At 47.3% G+C, this 25,563-nt stretch overlaps 1 protein-coding gene across 8 annotated transcripts in view; it reads right to left on the bottom strand.

The window, feature by feature from the left end:
* The window catches only part of TLE3 (TLE family member 3, transcriptional corepressor), a 51,865-nt gene that overhangs the window by 14,503 nt on the left and 11,799 nt on the right, over window positions 1–25,563 (bottom strand). For 2 of the 8 annotated variants that reach the window (XM_080982134.1, XM_080982132.1), the window contains exons 5-10: window positions 14,823–14,885; window positions 13,163–13,267; window positions 4,080–4,284; window positions 2,904–2,920; window positions 439–558; window positions 67–117 (exon numbers count right to left, since the gene is read on the bottom strand). In XM_080982134.1, the coding sequence (XP_080838260.1) occupies window positions 67–117; window positions 439–558; window positions 2,904–2,920; window positions 4,080–4,284; window positions 13,163–13,267; window positions 14,823–14,885 (561 nt within the window). The remainder of the gene's footprint in view (window positions 1–66; window positions 118–438; window positions 559–2,903; window positions 2,921–4,079; window positions 4,285–13,162; window positions 13,268–14,822; window positions 14,886–25,563) is intronic. The other 6 variants (XM_080982137.1, XM_080982133.1, XM_080982139.1 and 3 more) reach the window with 3 other exon arrangements.

The following is a 25,563-nucleotide window of genomic DNA, read 5'->3' as shown; positions in this document are numbered from 1 at the left end:
TCTCCATATAAGGTTAATGTGGACTTCTTGTTTCAGACTGAGAGGGAGAGGGACCCTCTGTCGTACCTCATTGGAGACGTCCACCACCAAGTCATCACTCTTGTCACCGTCGCTGTCCTGAAACAAGAAGCAGTGACTCAGTTGAAAGACAGAAAACGCCTCCTCCTTAAAGCCTGCAAGGGCTGCCTAGGACGACACCCCCTTTGCCTACTGCGAAGTAGTGGATGAGTCATTATTAGTCCTGCAGCTACACTGCCCCTTGGCAAGATGACAGGTTTGCACTTGGGGGGGAAATATGATGTGACTCTTGCAATTGTCACAGTTTGAGGTTTGTCCCGTTATCATATGTGTTCTGTTTTTGTGAACCGCCCTGAGATCTATGGTCCTTGGCCAAAACAAGGTCAGATGGAGAGCACAACAGGGACCTGTAAGACTTACATATCGGCTCATGCTGTCCTTCTCCTCTGCTTTCCGCTTCTTGGAATCGATGCTGTAGTCGGTGGGATTCCTGTGCTTCTCGCTGGCTCTCAAACTCTCTGATGGGGAGATGGAGTTATTCTAGAACAGGAGGAGAAAAAGAAGAGAGGGTTGTGCTACCTGCTTGCCTCTTAGCGCCCCCCCCCCTTGTTATTATCTCCCCCTGCCCTGCCTTGAGGTGGTACCACCCATTTTGGGAACCACTGCCCCAAACCATCCCAAGGCAGAAAAGCACAACAGCACACAGCCAACTTGTGTGCACGTTTCAGACACATGAATTAGAAACTGTGCACCAATCTTAAAAGTGAGAAGCAAGTTTGTTTCGATTTGTGGTCCCTCGTCCCCTTTCTAGATCTAAGACTTCCTAGTGCGGTTTTCCCAGCCCAGTGACACCTCCAGGTGTTCTGGACTACGAAACCCATCAACCCCAGTCACAGCATTGATGCCAAGGGCTGATGGGAGTTGTAGTTCCAAACACCTGGAGGGTGCCGGTTTGGCGAAGGACATCCTGTCTCGCAGCCAAATAAATGTGCTTTTTAAAAGTTTTGCAAGTATGTGATGGCTTTATATGTTTGTATTGCTCTGAACTGCTTTGATGTATATTTTTATGCAAATAGTTTTATTAATTAATAATTGGGGGGGGTGGGAAGCTCAGGCTTAAACTTTACTGCCACTGCATGTTGCACACAGAACGCAATTCTGAAAACAGCTGCTGGCCTCTTGGCATCTCCTGCCTCTGTAGCCAAAATTACAGGCATTTTGTTTCTCCACACAACTCAACCCTCATCCCCCCCCCCCACCCGGCAAAAGCCTTTTGCTAAAGATAAAGTGACTCTAAGCCAGCCCCCATCCTCCCTTTCTTTCTCCTCTGAATGGGAGAAGCCCAGCAGTTCATGTTTCCCTCCTCGCATCCCCAATAAGCTGCTTTGGGGATCAACCAGCCGCCTTTTCTTCTCAGCCAGTCATGCTGAAAAGGCTCACGGTTCCCGAGGAAGAATCGCATTAGGGCCTCTGGAGGCACTGAGGCAGGCAGGCAGGCCACCAAGAATCTCCCCTCCTCAGAATACATCTATCTCGATATTTTTGCTGCTGCAGCAACCCAATTAGGAAATGTGAACAAAGCAACCTGGAGATGGATCTATGAGTGTCAAGGCCCTGCCCCCCTCACCCTAATTTGGCAAAAGCTGCATCCCCCAGAAACTCCCCCACCAGCCCCTTCATGAGAGCTTTCGGGGGAGGGGCTGCTGAGGACTATCTCCCCATGCCCTGTCATGGCTCTACCCTGTCATGGCGTCTGACACTCTGAGGGGCCGTTGGGCAGGAAATCAAAAAAGGGGGGGAACTTTGCACCTCAGGGGCATCCCCTCCTCCAGTTAGAGCTGAGAGGTGGAGAATAGCTACAAAGACCCCTCCCTCACCCTTCCTCATATTCAAAGGATGATGATAATGAGGGTTTGGGCCACTTCGTTCCTGCTCTCCTCACAGCCTCTCTTCCAACACAGAAAGGGTAAGCGGAGCCCTCATAACTGTAGCTGGAAGCTGAGCCCCATCAAGGACCATTAATGTCCAGATGGATGACGACGAGGGAGCAGGGCGGGGGGCCGCCGTCCTCAAGAAGCTGAGTTAACTGCCTGACCTTCCACGTCCCTGCCTCACACAACATAATCACCCAAGTCCTTCCCAAAAGATTAGATGACCCAAGATAATGGAACAGCTACCAGCAATGAAATTGCTTCCTAATTGCTGAGGGGGCTTCTCGCTTCACTCCCCCCCTCAATCCCCCAGGTCATCAGCTCAGACTGAACCGCTCTCGTTGGCAACGGTTGAGACAATATCAACAACAGCCAAATGGTTAGAAAAAGCAGTAGAGAAGTCAACCTAAATCAGTGGTTTTCCCTCCAGGGAATCCCACCACTATGGGCAACCTTTGCCAAACTGGTGCCCTCCAAGTATTTTGGACCACAGCTCCCTCCAGTAGGGATCTCGGATGTTGGGGGTGATAGGAGCTGGGTCCATAACACCTAGAGGAAACCAAGTTGGCAAAAGCGGATGCCAACCAAGCTGAATCCAATGATCTCAAGACCATGCAAGTGGCAGGGAAAGTCTAAGCAGAGTGGAATCCAAGGAAAACAGTGGCAGAACCAAAGCTCAGGGGTACAGCAGCTGCCTCGCATGCAGAAGGCATGAAGTTCCATGTTCAAGGGTGTCTCCGGATAAGGCTGAAAATGTCCCCTGCCTGAATCCCACGACAGCCCAGCCCAGATATTCCTGACTCTGGAATGGAGAAACGTTTTTCTGGGGAGTTGAAGTTTCTAAAACAGTGACATTTGATGGAAGGAGAGCCCAAGCCCAAGGAATGGCAAAACTCATCAAGCGTTCAATACAAAGATGGTGTGATGTCCAGAGGGGAAGAAAAGGGGACTTACTGCGCTGGCGTCCCGATCTTCCAGGAATGAAGGCCGAGTTGGCACGGAGGACGGAGGCAGCGGAGTTGAAAGGGAGCACAAAAAGAAGTGGGTGGGGAAGGCAGGGGGAAAGAGAGAAAGTCTTAAAATAGAACATCAACCCAACTGTTCCTTTGCACGTAGCGATCTCTGGTCTGGCTTGATAAAAAGCCCCGCTGGCCTTTTCATCTTTGTTCTCTGGAAGGAATCTTGGCCCAGACGGCAGCAACCCCCTCGCTCCTTTTATTTTATTTTTTGGCAAACAATTACTGGGCCAAACAAGCAGCACCACCACACAAGGGGGGAAAATGGAACAGACATACAAAGAGGAAAAAGGGCAACTAAAAAATAAATAACTGCAAAATGGTTTGTTGACACGTTTCTTTCCAAATCTGGAGGAAGAAACCCATTTCCTTCCCATGTTGGTCCTTAGACAGAGAGATTTCTCCGGCAACTAACTAGACGGCTGTTTTCTGTCAAGGGAAGAAGGCTGGAAAAGCCCTTTTGCTGGTGGAAGAGATCCACAGATCCTTTGGGGGGGGGGGGGATGTAGGAATTTCACTAGTCTGGGAATGGATTGAGACATGGGTGGAGAACTTCAGTCCCAGAGTGGCCCTCAATGCATTTCTATCTGGCCCCTGGTCACGCTTTTCCCAGGCCCTCTCCTGTCCTCTCCCTCAAGTGCATTTTCCTGCCTCAAGAGGATGGAGCTGTGGGCATGTAGAAACACCTGCCTTTTGTTTGGTTGGGCCAAGGGCACAAAAAGAACCACACCCAATTACTCTGCCCTCTCTTGCCTCTGGCTGCCTGCGAGAGGATGCTGCCCCTGAACTGATAAAGAGTCCAGCCCCCTGGATTAAGGCAAAAACATTTTGGGGAAACAACATGTCTACATTAATGCCACCCCCTGAGTTTCCCAGACTGCATATGTCCACACAAGACATTTAAAGCACATGGCTCCCCCTAAAGAATTCTGGGAACTGTAGTTCTCCAAGGGCCTGGGAACCGTAGCTCTGTGAGGGTTAAACTACAGTTCCCAGGATTCTTTGGGGGGAAGCCATGCGCTTTGAATGGATGGTGCATCCTTCCTGAATGGAAATTACATCCACAACCCACTTTAGAAGAAGGAGTTCAGAGGCCCGCCTGCCCTTTTCTCACCTCGGTGGTCCAGGTCGTGGTGGTTCTTCTCATCTTTCACCGTCAGGTGGGCTTGGCTCCCCAGTGCCCCGAGAGCCAGGAGCCCTGAGCTGCTCCCCGTGACTGGTGGGATCCCAGGTGGTGGCAGGCCCGAGGGGTGAGGCGGGAGCTGAACAGGGGGGCCGTGGGCCGCATGGGAGAGGTGTTGGGCCTGGAGCTGCTGCTGCTGCAATAAAGCCAACGGTAAGAAGCGCTGCGACGAGACCTGGTGCATCACTCTCACAAAAACCAAATCAAATCCAGATGGTCAAATTACATTGACAAAAAAGGAAGGAAAGGAAAACTTGAGCTTGAAAGGACAGTGGCTGCAAAGTTGGGAAACGGTTAGTACTTCAAGCCTTCATGCAAGAAAAAAATAAATACAAAGTTGTAAAAAGTTGCTTATGTACTTTTGGGCATCACACCCATAATTCTAGATACAACTGAGTTTACATTGTGTGTTTTTTAAAGGTGAAACAGTATAAAGGTTATGCACTTTGATACGTGCTAAGGATAAGCATTTATTGCCTTGAGTTTTACTGACAGTACTTAAAAGCTCTGCAATCTGGAATTCCGAGATTTGAATGGCAAACCTGGGCCAGGTTTATTTTTGGCTTTAGGCCTGGGGAATCAAACCTAAAATGAAACATTAAGCAAGTGAAAGTGCAGGCTGCGGAGAAGGGAGGGGGAGGAGAGAGAAAGACACAGAGAGAGAGACTTTCAACAAGAACTGCAAACCAATCAAAAGAAGAAGAGAATGCAGGCAAGATTAGGAACATAAGAGGAGACTGCTGGATCACTCAAGTGGCTCATCCAGTCCAGTTTCCTCTTCTCATAGTGGCTGACCAAATGCCTGTGGGAAACCCTCTCCCCTCCTGTGGCTTCCAGCAACTGGTATTCAGAAGCACAGCATAGCCACTGGTTTTTGTTTTGTTGCCGGCGACCCTGAAAGGATTTAGCATCCTGAAAGCCAGGATGATGGTGGTGGTGTGGTGGTAATAACAAGGTATGCAAACTTTCCCAATCCTAGCCAAGGCCAAAACTGCACCGATAGCATTTGCCTTCCTGCCAGAGCATTGGAAAACCTGAAGCTTGCGCCTGTCCTTAGTTAATTATCCCCTCCTTTCCTCTAGGAGAGTCTTTGTCAACTTGCTGCCTACCTCCAGGTGTTTTTCCACTGCCACTCCCATCAAACCCAGCCAGGCACTGGGGGGACAGGCCACACTCAATGCCAGGTAGTTAACCACACTCACTTGGGGCTCACAATCAGGGTGGCAAGAAAGGGGAGCACTTTGCAGTGCTTCAGTGTGTGTTAGCAGGAGTGTGGGGGGGGGGGTTAAAGCTACTTCCATTTTAAAAAATGAAGGGGTGATAGCTCCCCCGCCATTAGTTGCACATAACAGTGTGGTCTTGTATGGCATTATTTATCAGTATGCATTTAATATTAATTTACTTATGGACAGATTAATGTTTTTTGGGGGGTTGGGTTTATTAACTGTAGTAATATTAAACTTTCTCTCTTTTTAAGGAATCCAATCTTACTTATTTCACAAAATTTATATACCACTCGATTGCAAAAAAATAAAACCCTCACAGTGGTTTGCAAAAAAAAAAAAAAAAAAAAGATACACAGTGTTATCAATAAAAAGAATTAGCAACCATAGTTTAAGATTTCCAAAAGGTTAAAATAACAACAAACTAAAAACAGATTAAAACTCGCGTCAACTTTCTCAACATCTGGGTAGGCTTGCCTTTAAAAAAAATGTTTTTAGGAGGTGCCCAAAACAGTACAGGGAAGGTGTTTGCCTGATATCAGTATCTTGTGTGTTTGGCAAACCTGCGTAAGCTGAGACAAACAACATGAGCAAAAGTGTGATACGCGCACATGCATTTTCACCAGAGGTTTTTAATCAGAGGTTGGCTGGCCATCTGCCAGGGATTCTTTAGGTGCGATTCCTGCACTGCAGGGGGTTGGACTAGATGACCCTCGGGGGTCCCTTCCAACTCTTACCATTTTTCAAAAATAGAAACAAACCAAGGAATAAGTATGCAAGTGATCTCATGACAGCTGCCTGAAGCTAGGAACCTCTTGTTGTCCTGTCCCCTCGGCCTCCCAAGTTCATCTCAGCGGATTACACAAGATCACTTAACAGGGATCAGTTACCTCTATAGCACAACACAGGCTCACCGGCAGGGCAAAGGGGAGAGAGGGGGGGTGTTAAAGAGCATGTGCCAGATCCCTTTCATTTGCTGTGGGTCAAGGTGGGGTTCCTGGGAGCAAGGAGGTTAAATGATGCAGGGCAAGTTGAAAGCCTGGAAATTCTCCCTCCCTCTCAGTTTTGCCCCGATCTGGGTGGAAGGCTGGCTTGCAAGTCCGTAAAGCCAACTTGGGTGGTGGGTGGGAGCACTTATATAACGGTGATACAAAAGGATGCCATATGTTCAGTGTGCAGGGAAGAATTTCTGTTAGGATATGAGAGGTTACGGCCACCATATAAGGACGTCTGGGCAGATGAATATCTTGGTATGTAGAGTGGTTTTAATTGGATTATGTACATCCTGCTTCATGGCTTTGTTAACCGATTTAATGGTTCACCACTTGCATTAAATTTAGTCAAGTCTTCTAATCATTTCCAGAGCTACAAAGTGAATCCAGGGCTCGGTTTCAGAGGCTTGAAGCAAGGCAGGGGTGGGGAGGGACAGAAAGTCAACCGCTTTGAGGTTTCTCTATAATCAAGTGGCGTATAAATTTTATGAAACACACAGCAAACAAACAAATAAATGATTGTGCCCTGGGTGCACAAGGCGACTGGGAGGGAGGAGGAGAGCCAAACATGTGGTCATGTTGAGCATTACTCTGATGCTTCTGCCTTATGTGTTCTTTCTTCCAAAAAGGTGCAACGCTGGACAGAGATCCTGCACTTTCCTTATAGCTCTGAGTGCAGTGCAGGAACTGGCAAGGAGACACAGTTGTTGTTGTTGTTTAGTCGTGTCCGACTCTTCGTGACTCCATGGACCAGAGCACGCCAGGCACTCCTGTCTTCCACTGCCTCCCGCAGTTTGGCCAAACTCATGATGGTAGCTTCGAGAACACTGTCCAACCATCTTGTCCTCTGTCGTCCCCTTCTACTTGTGCCCTCCATCTTTCCCAACATCAGGGTCTTTTCCAGGGAGTCTTCTCATGAGGTGGCCAAAGTATTGGAGCCTCAGCTTCACGATCTGTCCTTCCAGTGAGCACTTAGGGCTGATTTCCTTAAGAATGGAGAGGTTTGATCTTCTTGCAGTCCATGGGACTCTCAAGAGTCTCCTCCAGCACCATAATTCAAAAGCATCAATTCTTTGGCGATCAGCCTTCTTTATGGTCCAGCTCTCACTTCCATACATCACTACTGGGAAAACCATAGCTTTAACTATACGGACCTTTGTTGGCAAGGTGATGTCTCTGCTTTTTAGGATGCTGTCTAGGTTTGTCATTGCTTTTCTCCCAAGAAGCAGGCGTCTTTTAATTTCATGACTGCTGTCACCATCTGCAGTGATCATGGAGCCCAAGAAAGTAAAATCTCTCACTGCCTCCATTTCTTCCCCTTCGATTTGCCAGGAGGTGATGGGCCCAGTGGCACCCCGTGGTGAAGGGGCTTGAATAACTCAGAGAAGCTATGAGCTATGCTGTGCAGGGCCACCCAAGATGGGCATGTCATAGTGGAGAGTTTTGACCAAATGTGATCCACCTGGAGCAGGAACCAGCAAGACACTCCAGTATCCTTGCCAAGAAAACTCCATGGACAAAGGAGACACAGTACCCGCCTCTATAGTTCTCCCTTGGCTTGTTCCTTCCAGAAACACGGAAGTTGGGGGGATACACCTTTTCTTGGGTGCTGCAAGAGACACATTCTCAGACTGATGCACCAGACAGGCCTCCATAGGAGATGTACCACAAGCTAAGTGGCAGAACATGTGCCTGGCATGCAGAAGGCCCCAGGTTCAATCCCCAACGGCATTGCCAAGAAGAACTGGGAGAGTTTCCCTGAGAGTCGCGGCCAGTCAGTGCAGACAACACTAAGCCAGATGGACCAAGGACCTGACTCGTTACATGGCAGCTCCCAGTGTCAAGAGAGCGCTGCTTCGGTCTGCATCAAGGGATAGGAGATAATCCAGGAAGTCTCTCTTGAGACTCCAAAAAGGCTCAAGGCATTTCAAGTGTTATAGTTAAGAATCTAAAAAGAGCCTACAGGATCAGGCATATGGCCCATCTATCTGGTCCAGGATCTTCTCACAGTGGTCTACCAGATGCCTGGAGGAAACCAGCAAGCAGGATTCGAGCGCAAGAGCCCTCTCCCCTCCTGTGGTTTCCCGAAACTGGTATTCAGAAGCATTGCTTCCTCCAACTATGGCAGCAGAGCAGAGCCATCACGGCTAGTAGGTTTGTCTGAACAAAAATGTCTTTAGCAGGCACCAAAAAGAGTACAGTGAAGGCACCTGCCGGATATCAATAAACAGGGAATAAGCATAAATCACTCCATGTATGAGATAAGCCAACAAGTGCAAGGTCGGCCAAGGCAATTGCTATGTTAATGGCCCAAGCCTAACTATAGGTGATAAAGGCATGTCAGCTCATGTGTCTTGTGCTGTGTGTCAAGGTCAGTCTTGAGAAGTGAGTTCGAGTCTGTACAATGTCTAGAATTGTTGCAACAATAGAAATACTTAATGTTCTGTATCTGCAAAGCCTACTAGCTATATGTATTTATCAACGTCCAGAACTGTGTTACTGAAGCCTTATCTTCTGCAGCAATAAACTATTTTGGACTTTAAGCTGCCTCTGTGGACAACTGCCACTACGTAAGATTCCCAACAGTTAAGGGCTTTATAATATAATAATAACACCCTGAACTTGGACGGTAGCAAATTGGCAACCAAGACAGATCTCTGAGCAGAAGTATAATATGCTGACAAGGCTCCCACTCCTGTCAGCCATGCATATATTTGAAATTTTGCCTTCTCCTCTCTCTCTTATTCTCACCACCACCTCAGTCTCCTGGGTAAGAGTCATTTCTTGGTTGGTCCTCAGTAAATGTGAAAGCAAGCTACATTTCCGCCTAAGCCAAGCGCAACCTTGTCAGCCTTCTGAGTCAGAGAGAGAGATCCACAGGAGCACAATAATTCCTGCTTTGGAGAAATCTGTCAGGTGGGCCATTATCCGCTCTCAGAGCTGAGAGAGGCTTGCACTCCATCTCATCCAGGAAGCAATTACCTGCTGGAGGAGGGCGGGGGTGGGGTGGGGGGTTCAGAGGCCTCCATTGTTTACCTAAATTGAATTCCAATATCTGCCTCTGGCTGCGGTGACCTGCCTTGCAGCCTTTGAAAAGAGGAGCCCATCCAAGCACACAGCAGTCTCCCTCGCCCCCGCCCCCATTTCATACTCTTCCCCCACACCAAGCAGCAAAGCCCCCCAAAACAGCATTCACACCATCCATTTAAAGCACTATGATGTCCCTTCAAACACTCATGGCTTCCCCCAAATAATTATGGGAGATGTAGTTCATTAATGGTGCCGAGAGTTATTAGGAGACCCCTATTCCCTCCACAGAGCTACAATTCCCAGAGTTCCCTGGGAAGGAGGGATTAATTGTCAAAGAACAGTAGCCCTGCAAGGAGCATGTGTGTCTCCTAACAATACTGAGCACCCTTAATGAACTACAACACCCAAGATTTTGGGGGGAGGAAATGTTCCACAAACATGGGGATACCACTGAGAAGGGCCGTTCCATTCTCTCATCACCACCCTTCGGGTATCTCAAGTGTGGCACCCTGAGAAGGGTCTCAGATTAAGACGATGAGATCTGGGAAAGCTCATGCAGTCAAAGACCTATAAAAGCAGAGCTATTTTTCTAGAAAAAGAGGTGCTGGAACTCCCTATAAATGCCTCCCTTGTTCGCTTATAATGGTAATGGTGCCCACCTGAGAGGTGCCCGTTCCGGCAAGTTCCGACTGAAAGAACAACAATGTGGCTAAGATATGAGGGTCCTGGACCCTCTTAAGACTTCATAGGTCTAAGAACAATTTGGCAGCCAGTACAGTCAGGACATAACTGGCAACGTATGTTTGGACTTTCTGGCCACCGTCAAAAATCTGGCTGCCAACAAGCACAAGCAGCTGTTTCCAAACAGTCTTCAAGGGCAGCCCAGAGTTTAACACTGGTAATCTAACCTAGACCTGACAGGCAGTAATCTAACCTAGACCTGACAGGCCTCTCCGTATGAAGTTGTCTCAAGGTATTTGGAGACTAGGGTGGTTGCGCCAACTGCAAGGCACCCAGAGGGGCAGCGAAGTGGGCCCCACCCACCACGAACAAACAAGGCCCATTCAAAGTGTTTCCATATGTCATCACATTCCTTTGTCTGCAATGAATGGGGAAAGCTTTGATCTGCACATTAAAGTTCCTCCACTCCAAAATACAGTCCCCCCCTCCAAAGGAGTCCTTTGCAGAGCAAAGCAGTCTTGTCACTGTTGCAAGAAGTCTATTTCCATGGGCCATTATAACCATGCAGGAAGAAGAGACACACACATAGAAAAATATGCCTAAGAAACAAGAAATTTGTTAAGGGGCAGAGGGATGGGGGGGGGGGGTTGAATCTGGTGTCATAGCAAGGCTGTTTTTTGACCCAAGGGTTCATCTACCTTCATTTTCACAAGCAAACATGAGAGAAAACAAACACGTAGAATTCCAAATACTACCATTCACAATCAGAAGAACTACAGCAGAAAAACAAACAGGAAAGAGTTCCAGGTCATGTCATGTTAGCAACATCAACAGGAACAAGAAGTTAAGTAACTAAAACATCCATTATTGAGGGAGGGACTCAGCTGAACAAAGGCAAAGCCCTGGCTTCCCTGTGACCTAAACCCAAGGGGATTCTTTCTTGCCCTGACTCTGCATCACTGGCAGCCAACATGGGACTCTATTTTGAACCACAACTCTCAGCAGGTGGGGATGATGGGAGCTGCAGTCCAGCAACACCTGGAGGGACAAAGTGTTAGCCACACCTGTGCTGCCTCAATGCATTTGGGAGGCTGTTTACCAAAGAACCAGGAATCAGCTCAGAAGCGGCAGGTGTTTTGAGTCAGCAAATAAAACCCAGTTAGATAGAGCCTGTAAGATCTGCAGCACCTCCTGGAGCAAGGCAAGGCAACGGAAACACCAAACTGCCCCAGTTCAACATCACACATTGCACTACAACGGCGAAACAGAGACAGAACAGACCTCAGCGAAGCCAGGAGAAGGGCTAGCAATTTATGACCATTTTTTAAATATGTGTGTGTGTGTGTGTGTAACACAAAGGAGAATGAACTCCAAGATTCTTCAGGAACGTTTTGAAGCAAAGCTTCCCATATTGCATCCTGCAGGATCTGCTGAGGAGCAAATAAAAAGGTAAAGGGACCCCTGACCATTAGGTCCAGTCATGACCAACTCTAGGGTTGCGGCGTTCATCTCGCTTTATTGGCCGAGGGAGCAAATACTCTGGGCTTAATTTCATAGTCTAGTTCTAGATTTGCCAGGCATGCAAGGAAGGTCGTCTTGCAAAGAATGTATATTTTTTTAAAAAACAAAATTCACAGAGGGATTTAAGTAAGGAAATAATGCATTAAATATATATATATTAGTGAATGCTTTTCACATTCCATTAATGCCCACATTTACTCCCTGAGGGGCAGGTCCCTGTTGGCACCATTTTGCATTAAGCCAGCCAGCCCATCTATGTCACAGCAGGTTTTCCCAACTGGGCCATGTCAAATTTGGCTGTAATTCCTGCACTGCAGTGGGTGGTGGAGGGGGGGCGGTGTCAAATTTTGGGCTCGCTTCCCCCACTCCTTGTGGGACAAGGCAGTGTGCAGCCAACAGATTCCATGTCAAAGCACTCTAGAGACCCACGTGGTATGAAAAGTTGGACCGCCCTGGTGTGGATGATGTTGAGCTACATTGGCAAAAGGGCCTGACTCTGTATAGGGCACCTGCCTCTTACAGTTTATCTGCACATTGGAGGTGAAGTAGCTCCGGGACTGGAGGGGAAGATGAGCTTGCTCCATCAGGCCCCCTCAACTGTCATCTGGGGGGCAGTCATTGCCTCAGATTGACGCCATGGGAGAGATTTGCTGGAGGCCCAGCTCTATTGGGCATCTTCTGCCCTTGAACTGCAGCAGCAGGTCATTCTAGAAACAAGTGTTCAGAACTTGGAGATTTCATTTTCCTCTTTCCTCCTTGTCCCCTTTCCCTTGAATGCCTTGTCTTTTTTGGATTGTAAGTCTGTGCAGGCAGGGGCTGCCTTGTTTGGGTCAATTGTATGTATGCCCCTCTGGGAGCCTTTTTGGCTGAAGAGCGGGGTACAAATGCTCTGAAAGCAGTGGTTCTTAAAGGGGGCAGTATTGCCCTCCTGGGGGCAGTGGGATTACTTGGGGGCACTAGGAGGCAAGGGGGCGGCAGAAGGTCACTAGAGGCATAAACAATTATTGGACTTTGAAAAGCTGGCATCACTGGATCATGTTCATCAATTTCATTGAATTAATTCAACTAAATAGTTTTAACTGGCTTTTGACTCAATGCACAATTGTCACCGTTTTAACCCGATTGCGTTACTGTCTTCCTTAGCGGGCTGTGCAAACTGCTATTCTGAATAATGCTTTTTATAGGGCAGGGGATGAGTTTATGGAACCGATGGTGGCCCCAAAAACATTTTGGGAAATAAATAAAGCACAGGATCACTCATGAGGCTGCTCAAGAGCCCAGCAGCCAAAAAACGGGGGGGGGGGCACATTATAATTAAAACCATGTGTGGGCAAGAAACAAGACAGAAGCTCTTTTTGCCCCAGCTGCTGGGAGAAATTTAAACCAGGCATTTGGTCTCCAGCCCTCTGGAGACACAGCAGCAACATGGGCCTAGCAGAGAGGCTGCTTTTAGCTCAGGGCAGCAGCAGTGTTGTTTGCAAACACAGCCCTTCTCTGAAGCCACGGCAGGGAGGGCAGGGCTGTCTCTGTTTACGGTAAATGGTAGGAATAAAGGGGTAATACACACGGTGAGAGGCAGATTGGGAACTCCACGTACCCCGATGATGGCGTTCAGCTCCGTCATCGTGACCTGCTTGGCACGCTCAACAGCCTGAGCCACTTGCTGTTGGTGCTGCGGGGACAGAGAGAGAGAAAGACTTGAAGCATCCTACATCCAAGGAAAATGCCGACAATCGAAAGGTACACCGGTTTGGCTTTACAGTGGTACCTCTACTTATGAACACGATCTGTTTCAGGGTGCCATTTGCACCCTGAAAAGTCCATAAGTAGAGTGCTGCTTCTGCACGTGCATGAAGCGCACAGATTGCATGTGCCAGTGACGAACCCGGAAGTAAACACTTCTGGGTTTGCCACATTCGTAACTTGAAAAGCCGCAACATGAAGCAAATGTAACACGAGGTATGACTGTATTTAATTTACAGCTCAACTTTTCCTCCAAGGAGCTCAAGGTGGTGTACACAGGTCTCCCTTGTCTTATTTAATCCCCACAACAACCCTGTGAGGTAGGTTAGGCTCAGAGAGGCTGGGACTGCCCCCCCCCCGGTCACATCCAATGAGCTTCATGGCAGAGTGCAAGGGGTGGAGATTTACCCTGGACCCTCCCAGCTCCTAGTTTGACACTCCCCACCGAGGGAATTCTGGGAACTACCAAGTCTGTGGGGCACCCCAGAGAATTCTGATAGCTAATTATCAGCATCGCCCCAAAGCCACGCTGCCAAGAACCCTCTGTGCAAGGAAGGCATGGTGATTAAAGCCAGATTTGTGGAGTGGATGTGTCCCAAAGGACTCACAAAAACAGAGGGGAACAGAGGGGAAGTGATGTACTCAAGAGATCAGAAGCTGCTTCTTAAGAACTTGGTCGTACATCAGTATTTCCTGTCTTCTGGTACGTTTCTCTAAGGAAAGGGGGCTGGGAAATCTTTTCAGGCTGAAGGCCACAATCCCTCTTAGAAAACTCTCCGAGAGTCATATGTCAACACTGGGTGTGGCCAAGCAGTCAAACACCCTCCCAGCCATTTTATTTTGGGGGGGTTAGAAAAAAGCATTTCATTATTTCAAGCCTAATTAGGGTTAGGGCAAGAGACTGTGGCTGCCCTTCAAAAGTCACATTCAGTGAGCTTCATGGCCGAGTGGGAAATCTGAACCCTCGTCTCCCCCAGGTTCTAGTCCTCATGTAATCCCCACAACAACCCCAAGAGGTAGGTTAGGCTGAGAGAGGCAGTGATTGGTCCAAAGTCACCCAGTGAGTTTTTGGGGTTTTTTTGGCCAATTGGGGGATTTGAACCCTGCTCCCTCCCAGATCTTAGGCCGACACTCTAACAGCTACACCACACTGGCTCTCAAAACTGGCTGCTAACACTGCTGTGTGGACAAGTCTCAGAGACGCAAGTCCATCCTCTGGGGAACTTGCAGGAAGCGTTTATTGGCTAAGAAAGAAGTAGCTCAGGATGGTATTGAAGCAAAATGGTGGGTCAACAATTATCCCACACTTGACCAAATTAAGTGGTGATTCTTCTGCATATCCACTGACCCATCACTGCATCAGTCCAGCCCTCCTGTCTGCAACCAGGTCTTTAAAATGAGAGGAGCATTTGGTCTCAGCCCTGCAGGGCTCCTCCACAGATTTGGCTTACTTTTCCCCCAGCAAAACCCCTTGGCATCCTTACCTCTTGCGACAGAAAAGGCATGATCTGGGCTAGAATGGTGTTCAGCCTTTTAGCAATCTCCGTCTAGAAAGAAGATAGGAAAGAGAGAGAGTGTCAATTTACCGTCATTCAGATACCATATTACAGGTGTGTGCGGTGGTGTGGTTTTTTTTTGGGGGGGGGGGGTAAGGGGAGAAGACATGATCCAGGGTTTAGAAGCAGCTGCAACAAAAGCTTTGCAACCCCTGGAACTGCATGCCCACATCCTTAGCTGAGATTCCTGCATTGCAGGGGGTTGGACTAGATGACCCTTGGGAGTCTCTTCCAATTCGACATTTAAACGATCCTATAATTAGTCAAGTTTCCAGTAACCCAAGGCCGAATGAAAAAGAGAAGTCTTTGGCTCAGCTGCCGTGCAGCAACTACAGATTCCATATGCATGTTTGTAACAGCAGCACTATGACTACATTTAAACCATACATTTAAAGCACTATGATACTATTTTAAACAGTCAAGCCTTCCCCTAGAGAATGCTGGGAGCTGTAGTTTTTAAAGGGTGCCCCCCTATTCCCCTCCCAGAGCTACAATTCCCAGAGTTCCCTGTGAAGGGGGACTGATTGTTAAACCACTCTGGGAACTGTGGTCCTGGGAGGGGAACTGGAATCTCCTAACACCAATCAGCACCCTTAATTACAGTTCCCATGATTCTTTGGGGGAAGCCAAAATTGGTATCACAGTGCTTTATGTTCCAGGCCTATTGCAGTATCCTGCAATTCTGTAGTTGGGTGGGGCAGGGTGAACAGGGCACAAGCACACATCAAGTTTCTAATCCTCATGAACCCACAGGTGAGCTTGGAAGTACACAGAGAGCATCTGGCGAAACTTCAGGACTCGGACATCCTTCACTGCAAATATATGCAAAATACACAAGAGCACTTCTTTATTTCAGGAGGTATTCAAGGATACCTAGTATTGGCACCTCTTTTGTTGTTGTTAAAAAGTATGGCACTTCCTATAACCACTTCATGGTGAGTACCGGCACCTATTTTTCGGGAGGGGGGGGCAGGAAGCATTGTACAAGCCTGTCCATTTCATCCAGGATGTAGAACCCAGGTTTTCCTAGCACAGAGGAAGCCTCCGTATAAGGAAGGGTTAATAAAAGACAAGCACTCCTGGACCAGGGCAGCTGTTAAAACAGTTCTGGGTTCCAAGGCAAACAAAATCTGATCACTGGCCAAGGAATCCACAAACAAGGCTAACAATGGAGGCTGGTCAAAAGCACACATTGGAATGGAATCAAATGATCCAAAATTCCTTTTCATAAGTCAGAGCAGCTTGTTATCAATAAAGCATTTAATTTTTAAAAATGATTTAACAACTCAAGACACATCTCCTGAAAGCCAAAAGGTCCTCTGTTCTTACAAGCTGCTGATTTTCCAGTGAAGGCTATCCAAACAATATCTCTTCTCCTCTGGACAGGAAAAGCTACAGCGAGCATGATGCATGTAGTAGAAACTATTTCTCCTCTAATGGGCTTTGAAAACTGTAGAGGAAGCCTCTGATTCCTGCATTCTACTACTCTTCCCCTTTCACAGAACATCAGCTGCAGGAAACATTTATATGCAATGTTTTAACGCTTGTTAGTTAATAATTGCTGCTCCCAGGATCAAAGGAGGGGGCACTATTTCCCCCCTCCCCCATAATATTTATATACCACTTGATTGTAAAAAACCTCTAAGTGGTTTACAAAAAGAATAAAACAACAATCTTGTTACTAAGAACAAAACACACACACCCAAATTTACAAACAAGCAATTAACTAAAAACACATCAGCATTCTGCATAAAACAAGAATGTTTTTAGCAGGTGCTGAAAAGAGTACAGGAAAGACCTCCCTGCCTGATGTCAAGAGGCAGTGAGTTCCAAAGTGTACGGTGCTGCCTACACTTCCAAATGTGGAATGGGTGTTATGCAACACCTGTAACAGCACCAGTTCTGCAGACTGAGGCGGTCGAGAGAGCATATATGGAGTAAGGGAGATTAGGCGGGCTGATGGCAGGAGAATAATCCTCTCTCTTCCAGTGTCATGGCAGCAAAGGGTTAACCAACAATGGAGTGAACAGCAGATAAACAGGAGCATTCCACCGAAATTTGATCTGCCATCTCCTCCTGCCCCCAATTAAAAAGTTCAGCTAGGAAGCAGCTCTGCATCTGCAATCTCCGGAAACCCCTTTTCAAATGCTTTTCTATTCTTTATTTCTTTGTCTTGGAGGGGGAGCTGAAATTTAAAGAGCTGGACCATATTGTTTTTAAAAGAGCATCCTGGAACAGATATCAGAAGCAAATAGTAACCAACCAACCTTTCCCCACTCCCCACCCCAAGAACAGGCAATCAAAAGGAACAGCATCCTGGTTTGCCCAGAAAGAGAAGCTTTTTTCCCAGTGGCACAAACCCCCAGGCACACACCCCTCACCCTACAGAGAGGCTCATAGGCAAAAGAAACAAGGGCTGCTCACTCCAGAAACCACTGCCAGCAAGACACCACAGAGTCCTGTGGCCTCTGAAGACAGCCTCTGCCAACCTGGTGCCTTCTAGATGTTTTCGACTAAAAGGTAAAAGTTAAAGGAGCCCGGGACAGTTAAGTCCAGTCAAAGGCGACTATGGGTTGTGGCGCTCATCTCGCTTTCAGGCCATCATGTGACAGCTTTCCGGGTCATGTGGCCAGCATGACTAAACCGCTTCTGGCACATGAAGGACCATGATGAGTGCCAGAGCGCATGGAAATGCTGTTTACCTTCCCACCGAAGTGGTACCTATTTATCTACTTGCACTGGTGTGCTTTCAAACTGCTAGGTTGGCAGGAGCAGGGACCGAGCAACGGGAGCTCACCCTGTTGTGGGGATTCGAACCGCTGACCTTCTGATAGGCAAGCCCAAGAGACTCAGTGGTTTAGATCACAGCGCCACCCGCACTATCAATGCCTCTTAGCCACGATGGCTATGTTCTCCCCCCACCCTTGGTCTGATCCAGCAGGTTCTTATATTCCTATGGACAACAGCACTAGGACTGATGAGAGCTGAAATCCAAAATGTCTGGAGGGCACCAGGTTGGCAAATGCAGCCTTAAATACACGATGGTTTTATTGTGGTGGGGGATTCCACAGGTTAGAGGACATCCAGCCAATCAGGGCTGGAGAAAATTCTAGGAGGATTAAGACAAGACTTGCTACATTCTCTCAGCAGCCTTAGAGTCACAGAATTGTACAATTGGAAGGGACCTTGAATGCAGCAACCACACCTCGACCGCTACTCTGGCTGGAAATTCCTCATGCTAAATCTTGCTACCAAATGTATTCCCTTCGCTCTGCTCCTCCCTTCAAGTCCCTCAAGGCAGCCCACAAGGATACGGAAGCCGTTTAAAATCAACAAGCAGGCCACGAAAACTCACAAAATTAAAAGTTATCATTAGAGGCAGCCTAAAAACTAAACACTGAGGTACTCTGGGGTCCCAGACAGGACGCAGATGGCCCTTTTGTCACAAAGCCTGAGTTGTAAATATTTCTGCCGTTGGCAAGGATTTCAGAAGCAAACTTTTGTTAGATTTTTGTGTGTGTGTGTGTGTGGCAAGGGGGGTGAGTGGAAACCTCCAAGTTTTGCGTTCCGAAACATGGCCTCACATCAAAGCTACACCTTCCCTCTTAACATCCAATTCAATAGTCCGTTTAAAAATATTTGTTCACTTTAGTTAAGTTTGACAAATGAAAAATTTAAAACTCGCTTGTCCCTGGTTAAGGCTGAATGAAGGCCTGCCAGGAGAGAGGAGGGGGTCTTGGAAAATGCACCTTCCTCATAAATTCACCCCATTCATCACAGCATCTCTGCCCCCTCGCCCCTCCCCACCAACCAACCTTAATTCATCACCCTCCCGTTTCCACAGCAACCCTAACCCCTCATTCCCCACTAGGACATTATGCAAATAGCTCCTTTGCCTGACCGCAGCTCTCTGCAAAAATCACAATGCCTGTGCCAAGGCAGGTCACATTCTGCTGAGTGCAGGAGCCGCCAATCACGTTGGCTCCACAAATTAACACTGGATAAAAGCCACACTTGGGAGAGGAACGGGCAGCTGCGGGTGCAGGCAGAGACACTGTCAAGTGAGTGATGGTGAACAAAGGCAACTTCAGCCCACTTAGGAAAAACAGATTCCATCAAGTGCAGTGAGTCCAGGAGCCAGGACCAGAATTCTTACCATATGCACAGAATGCTTACGAATGCAATTTTTGGCCAGGTCTGTGACACATCCCAAGAGATGGCAAGGAGGTGGCAGCAATCATTGGGCGTGATTTAGATAAAGTCAGCGCCAAGCAGGAAGGGTCATGACCCACTGAAAGGCAATTGAAAGCCTGTGTGGTGGTGGTGGTTATAGTGTCAGACTAGGACCCGAGAGACCAGGGTTCAAATCCCCACTTGGCGTAGTTCAGTGGGTAACCTTGGGCCAGTCACTCAGCCTAACCTACCTCACAGGGTTGTTGCGGGGACTAGGACCTGAGGAGACCAGGGTTCGAATCCCCACTTGGCCATGAAGCTCACCCTCTTTGTGCTGGGAGATGACGCTCACAGGAAAAGTCAATTTTTAAAGAAGGAACCTCTTTTTAAAAATATTTTTATACCAACTAAAGAAAGAACCTCTCAAAGCTTTAAAAGTTACCTCACCTCAAGACTGAAGAACAAACTCACTTTCTCTTCTGCCACACATGAGGCCAAACTCACCAGGGAAGAACATTTGGGGGGACAATCACAGCACTCAAAAGCAAGACTAGCTGCCTGCTGACTTAAGTCCATCTTGAAGGAACACGACCCTGAAAATCTCTCAAAGAAATGGATTCTCCAGCCTCCCTGAGTTGTTGCCAACTGACCAGATGCCCACCAACTCCACCCCATGTCCAAATCTTCAACTCTACATGCCTGCCACCCAAGCCTATTGCCCCTTCTGCTACCTATGATCTACACAGACTCGCCACCCTTCGTATCAGGGGGTAGACACATGTGGTGCCCATGAGGGGCGATGGGAGCAGGAGGGCAAGACAGGCAGAGGGCACCCACTTGGCTGGCCCACAGTCCAGCAAGCTGTGAAAAGGGAAACCCAAATGGTCAAGGGGAGGGAGCGACTATGCAGAAGAGGTTGCACTGTTTGGGGTTTTTTAGAGAAAAGGAGAGCAAGAAGTGACATGTTGGAATATTCAGGACAGATAAAAGGAAGTCCTCCTTCACCCAGCACATAGCTAAACTATGGAACTGGGGGGGGGGGGGCTTTAAAAGAGGGTTAGACAAGTCCATGGAGAAAGGCTATCATTGGCTACTAGGTATGGTGGCTGTGCTCTGCCTTCAGAGTTGGAGAAAGCAATGCTTCTGATAGCAGTTGCTGGAAGCCAGAGGAGGGAAGGGTGTTCTGGTGCTCGAATCCTGCTTGCGGGTCTCCCAGAAGAGGCATCTGGTTGGCCACAATGAGACAGGATGCTGGACTAGATGGGCCATTGGCCTGATCCAGCAGGCTCTCCTTATGTTCCTATTTCTGCCCGGTCAGCTCTTTAGACAACCCCACTGCCTTACCATCATTTTTTATTTGTATGCCGCCTTTCCACAGTTAAAAAAACAATGCTGAAGGCGGCTTACAGCATAACAAGATTTACATAATTACAAAAGTCATAAACAATAAATAAACCACATCAAAAAAATACACAACCAAACGGGAAACAATTTCCACATAAATCAAAATCTTAGATCTTATTGTTATTTTATTAGGTTTTTTTTTCAGCTGTGGGTTGTTCTTTGATATTGCATTTTCTGTTGTTGTTGTTGTTGTTGTTGTTGTTGTTGTTGTTGTTGTTGTTGTTTTATTTGTACCCCACCCATCTGGGTTGCCCCAGCGACACTCTGAGTGGCTGTTGTTGTTGTAACCTGCCCTGGGGACCTTAGGGTGAAGGTCAGATGATGATGATTGCCATTTGGGTGCTGAACAGTGTTCATCCATTTAGTCCAAGGGTTTCTGCTTGGGCAGCAGGACTTTCCCCTCTCCTCTCACTCGCCAACATTCTTCCCCACCCTTCCCAAATCTGCTCCAGAAGGTTGTGGGGGACTCCTTAAACATATTTAGGGGGGACGGCAGGAGAATCGAGCCCCCCAGGGGGTGAGCAGAGGGGTCACCAAGCACCTCTACTGACATTTGGCTTGGCAGAGCAGGCCAGCCAGCCAAGAGCATAAACGAGTTGAATTCCTCCCTTCCCCTTTTGGAAAAACAACAACACACACAGCCACCTATCTGCTTCTGCATACCACCCTCCAGTTTCCCAAGGGCAGTTTCTTTAAGGGCAGAGGCGGGCAGGGGAAAGGGATGGGGATGAGGCCATCCGCCCAAGTGCCTCCAGCATTTGTTGAAAGCAGAATATTGTCTCTCTAAGCAGATGAAAATAAGGTCCTTGAGCCTCCAAGCGGTTCTCACTCGGGGAGACAATTAGGGGCACTTCCAGCTGTCTAGCACTCGCTCAAGTGCGCTCTTCAACCAGGCTCTCAATGGCGTGTTGAAAGCTATTTGCGGCAGCAAAGCGTTATTAGCCAGGATGGAGAGCGCCGCTGATGAGAATTAAATTCAGGGAGGAGTGTGGGCGCGCGTGGGCGCAAACGGTTATTACGGATTTGCCAATCGCACGAGGCAAACGAGGCCGATTCAGGAGATAAAAATAAGGACGCCCAGCCAGGAGATTCAACAGATATTTGGGGCGGCAGCGAGGTGGGTGGGTGGGGGTTTGTAATGTGAATCCAGGCATCCCTGCCATTAACTAAAGGAGCCGAGCTAAATGGGAGGGGGCTCCCGCAACTTGGGGGATCTCAAGCACTTGGCAGATTCCTAGTATTATCTCTTAAGGAGATCACTAGCTGGAGCTGATGCAATGTTCTTGGAACCTCAAAGCAGAGAGGGCCGGGGGGGGGGTGTCACCAGCAGGTGCCACCAGGCTAAAAAGGCACTCTGGTTTGGACAAACAGGCCAAACCCTACGCCAAAGGATAAAAGTAAAGGTAAAGGGACCCCTGACCATTAGGTCCAGTTGTGACCGACTCTGGGGTTCCAGTGCTCATCTCGCTTTATTGGCCGAGGGAGCCAGCGTTTGTCTGCAGACAGCTTCTGGGTCATGTGGCCAGCATGACTAAGCCGCTTCTGGTGAGCCAGAGCAGCACACAGAAACGCTGTTTACCTTCCCGCCGGAGAAGTACCTATTTATCTACTTGCAATTTGTGCTTTCGAACTGCTAGGTTGGCAGGAGCTGAGACCGAACAACGGGAGCTCACCCCGTCGCGGGGATTCGAACCGCCGACCTTCTGATCGGCAAGTCCTAGGCTCTGTGGTTTAACACACAGCGCCACCCGCGTCCCCACGCCAAAGGTTAATGGACATAAATCTGACATCAGGAATCACAAGACAGAGAAACCAGGAGGAGAACACTTCAGTCTCCCAGGACATTCTATCCAAGATCTCAAAGTAGCTGTCATGTTACAAAAGAATTTCAGAAATAGACTGGAAAGAGAAGTTGCTGAATTACAACTTATTACCAAACTTAAAACCATGGAGAGACCTGGTCTGAATAGAGACATTGGATTCTTCTCGTTATACATGATAAAGCTACAGGTTTACCACACCTACCAGCCAATCACCCATTCCCACCACCCTTCTGAGTAATACCCCTCCCCACCCACTTACTATATATAAAGGTCTGGTGACTTTTGTTTCAGAGTACAGTGGTACCTCGGGTTAAGTACTTAATTCGTTCTGGAGGTCCGTTCTTAACCTGAAACTGTTCTTAACCTGAAGCACCACTTTAGCTAATGAGGCCTCCTGCTGCTGCTGTGCCGCCGGAGCACAATTTCTGTTCTCATCCTGAAGCAAAGTTCTTAACCCGATGTACTATTTCTGGGTTAGTGGAGTGTAACCTGAAGCGTATGTAACCTGAAGCGTATGTAACCCGAGGTACCACTGTATCTGAAGAAGTGTGCATGAACACGAAAGCCCATACCAAGAACACACTTAGTTGGTCTCTAAGGTGCTACTGGACAATTTTTTAAGAATTTTAAAAATATATTTCTACTGCGTCAGACCAACACAGCTACCTACCTGGCTTCCCTCTGCTCACCCAATTAGGCAGATACCATCTTTTGGCATTATTTTACCTATTTTAAAGCACAAGGCTTAAACAGCCATTTTAACTGCTACAATACAGCACAGAGTTAAAACTATGGAATTCACTCCCACAAGGAAGCTGGGATGGCCACCCATCTAGACAGCTTTATTTTTTTTATAAGATATTTATTGAAATTTTCAAAGTGTTACCAAGAAATAAAAGCAGTAGAAAATACAAAATAAAAATAGTTAACAAAGTAGAAAAAGAAAAAAAAACAAACCCCTTCCAACCATATGAATACAAATTCAAAAATAAGAAAAAGTGACAGAAAAAAAAATACAAAAATACATCACAAACAATTAAAAACATTTAAAAACAAATTCATTATTCTCAAATCCTCAACTGTCATTACCTTCTTTCTTTGACCTCCTCCTCCTCCCTTTCTTTGTATCCTAGTTATTAATTATCCCAGCAAATCCTTTCCATATTTCATAATATTCTGTTATTACATTACCCTAAACTGTTTTAATCTTATCTTTCTATAGTAAAATAAACCTTAAAACTTAAATCTTATCCTTACCAACTTCTCATAACCATAATATTCTTTCATAATTCTTTAAACATCTTTACTAAAGCCAAGCAATTTCATTCCAACATTTTTCTAACATTCATCAATTTTATAAAACAGTTCTAATGGTAGAAAAAAGAAATACAAACAGATCCAATCTTCATCCAACGTCCCTTCCTCCTGGTTCCGGGTTTTGTCAGTCCTTATTATCCCGTCGATCTAGTTCATTAACCTGGCAGCCTTATATCCGAGGCCCTCAAGTCTCTTCCATGTCCCTTCCACAGCTCTTCTTCATATTTGTAACTGTAATTTCCCTTGTCTCCTACTCGTGGTAACTCCAGCTTGGCAATATTTTTAACCCTTCTCGACAGATCAGCCCCTTTTCCATATTCAACACTGAATTCCATATGGTATTTAAAAGCATGTTTCAAAGACCCTCTAAAATTAAGAGCCCCCACAATCCCAAACATCTCACGGCCCATTGCCAGATTTGAAAAGTCCAAACATCCCAGCATAGGGGGGTCAATCCAGCCCCCCATTTCCAAGCCAAACCAAACTTTTTCTTTCCAAATCTGGCTTTTTCCAAGTTCATTTGTCAAATCCGAAAATTCATATTCCTGTTGGGCCTGTTCTGTCAGGACACACTCCTGATTTAATTCCTGAGTGGGCTCCACATATTTTCCCACTGTCTGTTCAAAATTTCCCACTGCCTGTTCAAAATCTCTAGTCGAAGTCGCCATCCAATTCACCTTCTCATGTAATTGTTCCAGTAGAGCATTTGTTTTATAGAAAGCACACAACAAAGCTTCTGAATACATTGTCCTGCAAGGTCAAATGCCTGTTCCCACGATTGTAATCTGTAACAGCTGCCGGCTCCCTGGAGTTGGTTACAGTTACACAGTCTCCCTCTAGGGGGAAAACTTCTATTTGTTCTTGCAACAAAGTTTCCCTTTTTGAGATACTTTGTCAATATTTGTTGCTTAAAGATGCGAAGGGAAGCAGTGGAATCGCTATGTTTCTCTTCTTTTAGCTATCTGTCAAAAACGCTTGTCTCTGGTCAATGAACTTCAAACGTCAGTCCTGACACCCCGCTCCAGGATCAGGACGGAGGAAAGTTACTTTACTTTAAACTCACTTTCAACAGTCCGAAAAAGATCCCCCTCCTTCTCCTGCTGTCGAAGGGGGGTTCAACAATTTTAAATGATGAAATCCAATCCTTTAAAGGTGATTTTCTAAGCTCTAGTTTACGTCTTTGCTTTATTCTGTCTACAGAAGAACAGAAGGCTGACTTCCTGTTTAGACCTTCCCGTTCCGTACCAAATTAAAATAGGTTTTTAAAATCCAATTCCTTTCCACTTGCAAGTCCTTATTTAATTTCTAGTTGTTCAAAATCTAAGTACTCACGGGTGCTTATTTTAGAGTCCAAATTGTCCCAGGAAAAAGGCAGCGCTCTCCGGCAACGGCTGTGCAGCTTCGCTCCACGGAAATAGCAGTTGACTCACAGCACCGCGCCACTTCCCCCTCTTCACTTCGGAGCCCGTTAGTGGGTTCCTTAGTGAGTTGGGGGGGGCGCTAAAGGTGCCCGCCGAGTCCCATGGTCACAGGCTTCATCCGCCTGTGATTTTTAAAAGGGTCCCCGCTTCGCCGTAGCGGAGAAGACCCGTTTCCCGCGGAGCTAGTCCCTCCTGTTCAGAGGGAGTCCGCGATTGCCGATGGCGCCACCCCGGAAGTCCTCCCATCTAGACAGCTTTAAAGGGTTACCAAAGAGCATCAATGGCTGCTAGCTATTATGGCTATGCTGCCCGCAGCTGGAAGCAGCAATGCTGAGTGCAGTTGCTGGAAACTGCAAGAGAGGAGAGGACTCTCGTGCTCATTAGCTTGCCAGAGGCAGGAGTTCTTGCACCACACAAAGGACCACTCACAGGCAGCTTAAACCTGCTGTGAAATTTTGCTTTAAGAGCATCCTTCAATCTGTCTGGATGTCTCCTAAGTGGAGACAAGTTGTACTTGATGCATTTTTAGGC

Source organism: Podarcis pityusensis (genome assembly GCF_964106645.2).
Source record: "Podarcis pityusensis genome assembly, chromosome: 14".
Lineage (NCBI taxonomy): Eukaryota > Metazoa > Chordata > Lepidosauria > Squamata > Lacertidae > Podarcis > Podarcis pityusensis.
This window is presented reverse-complemented; position numbering and strand designations above follow the sequence as displayed.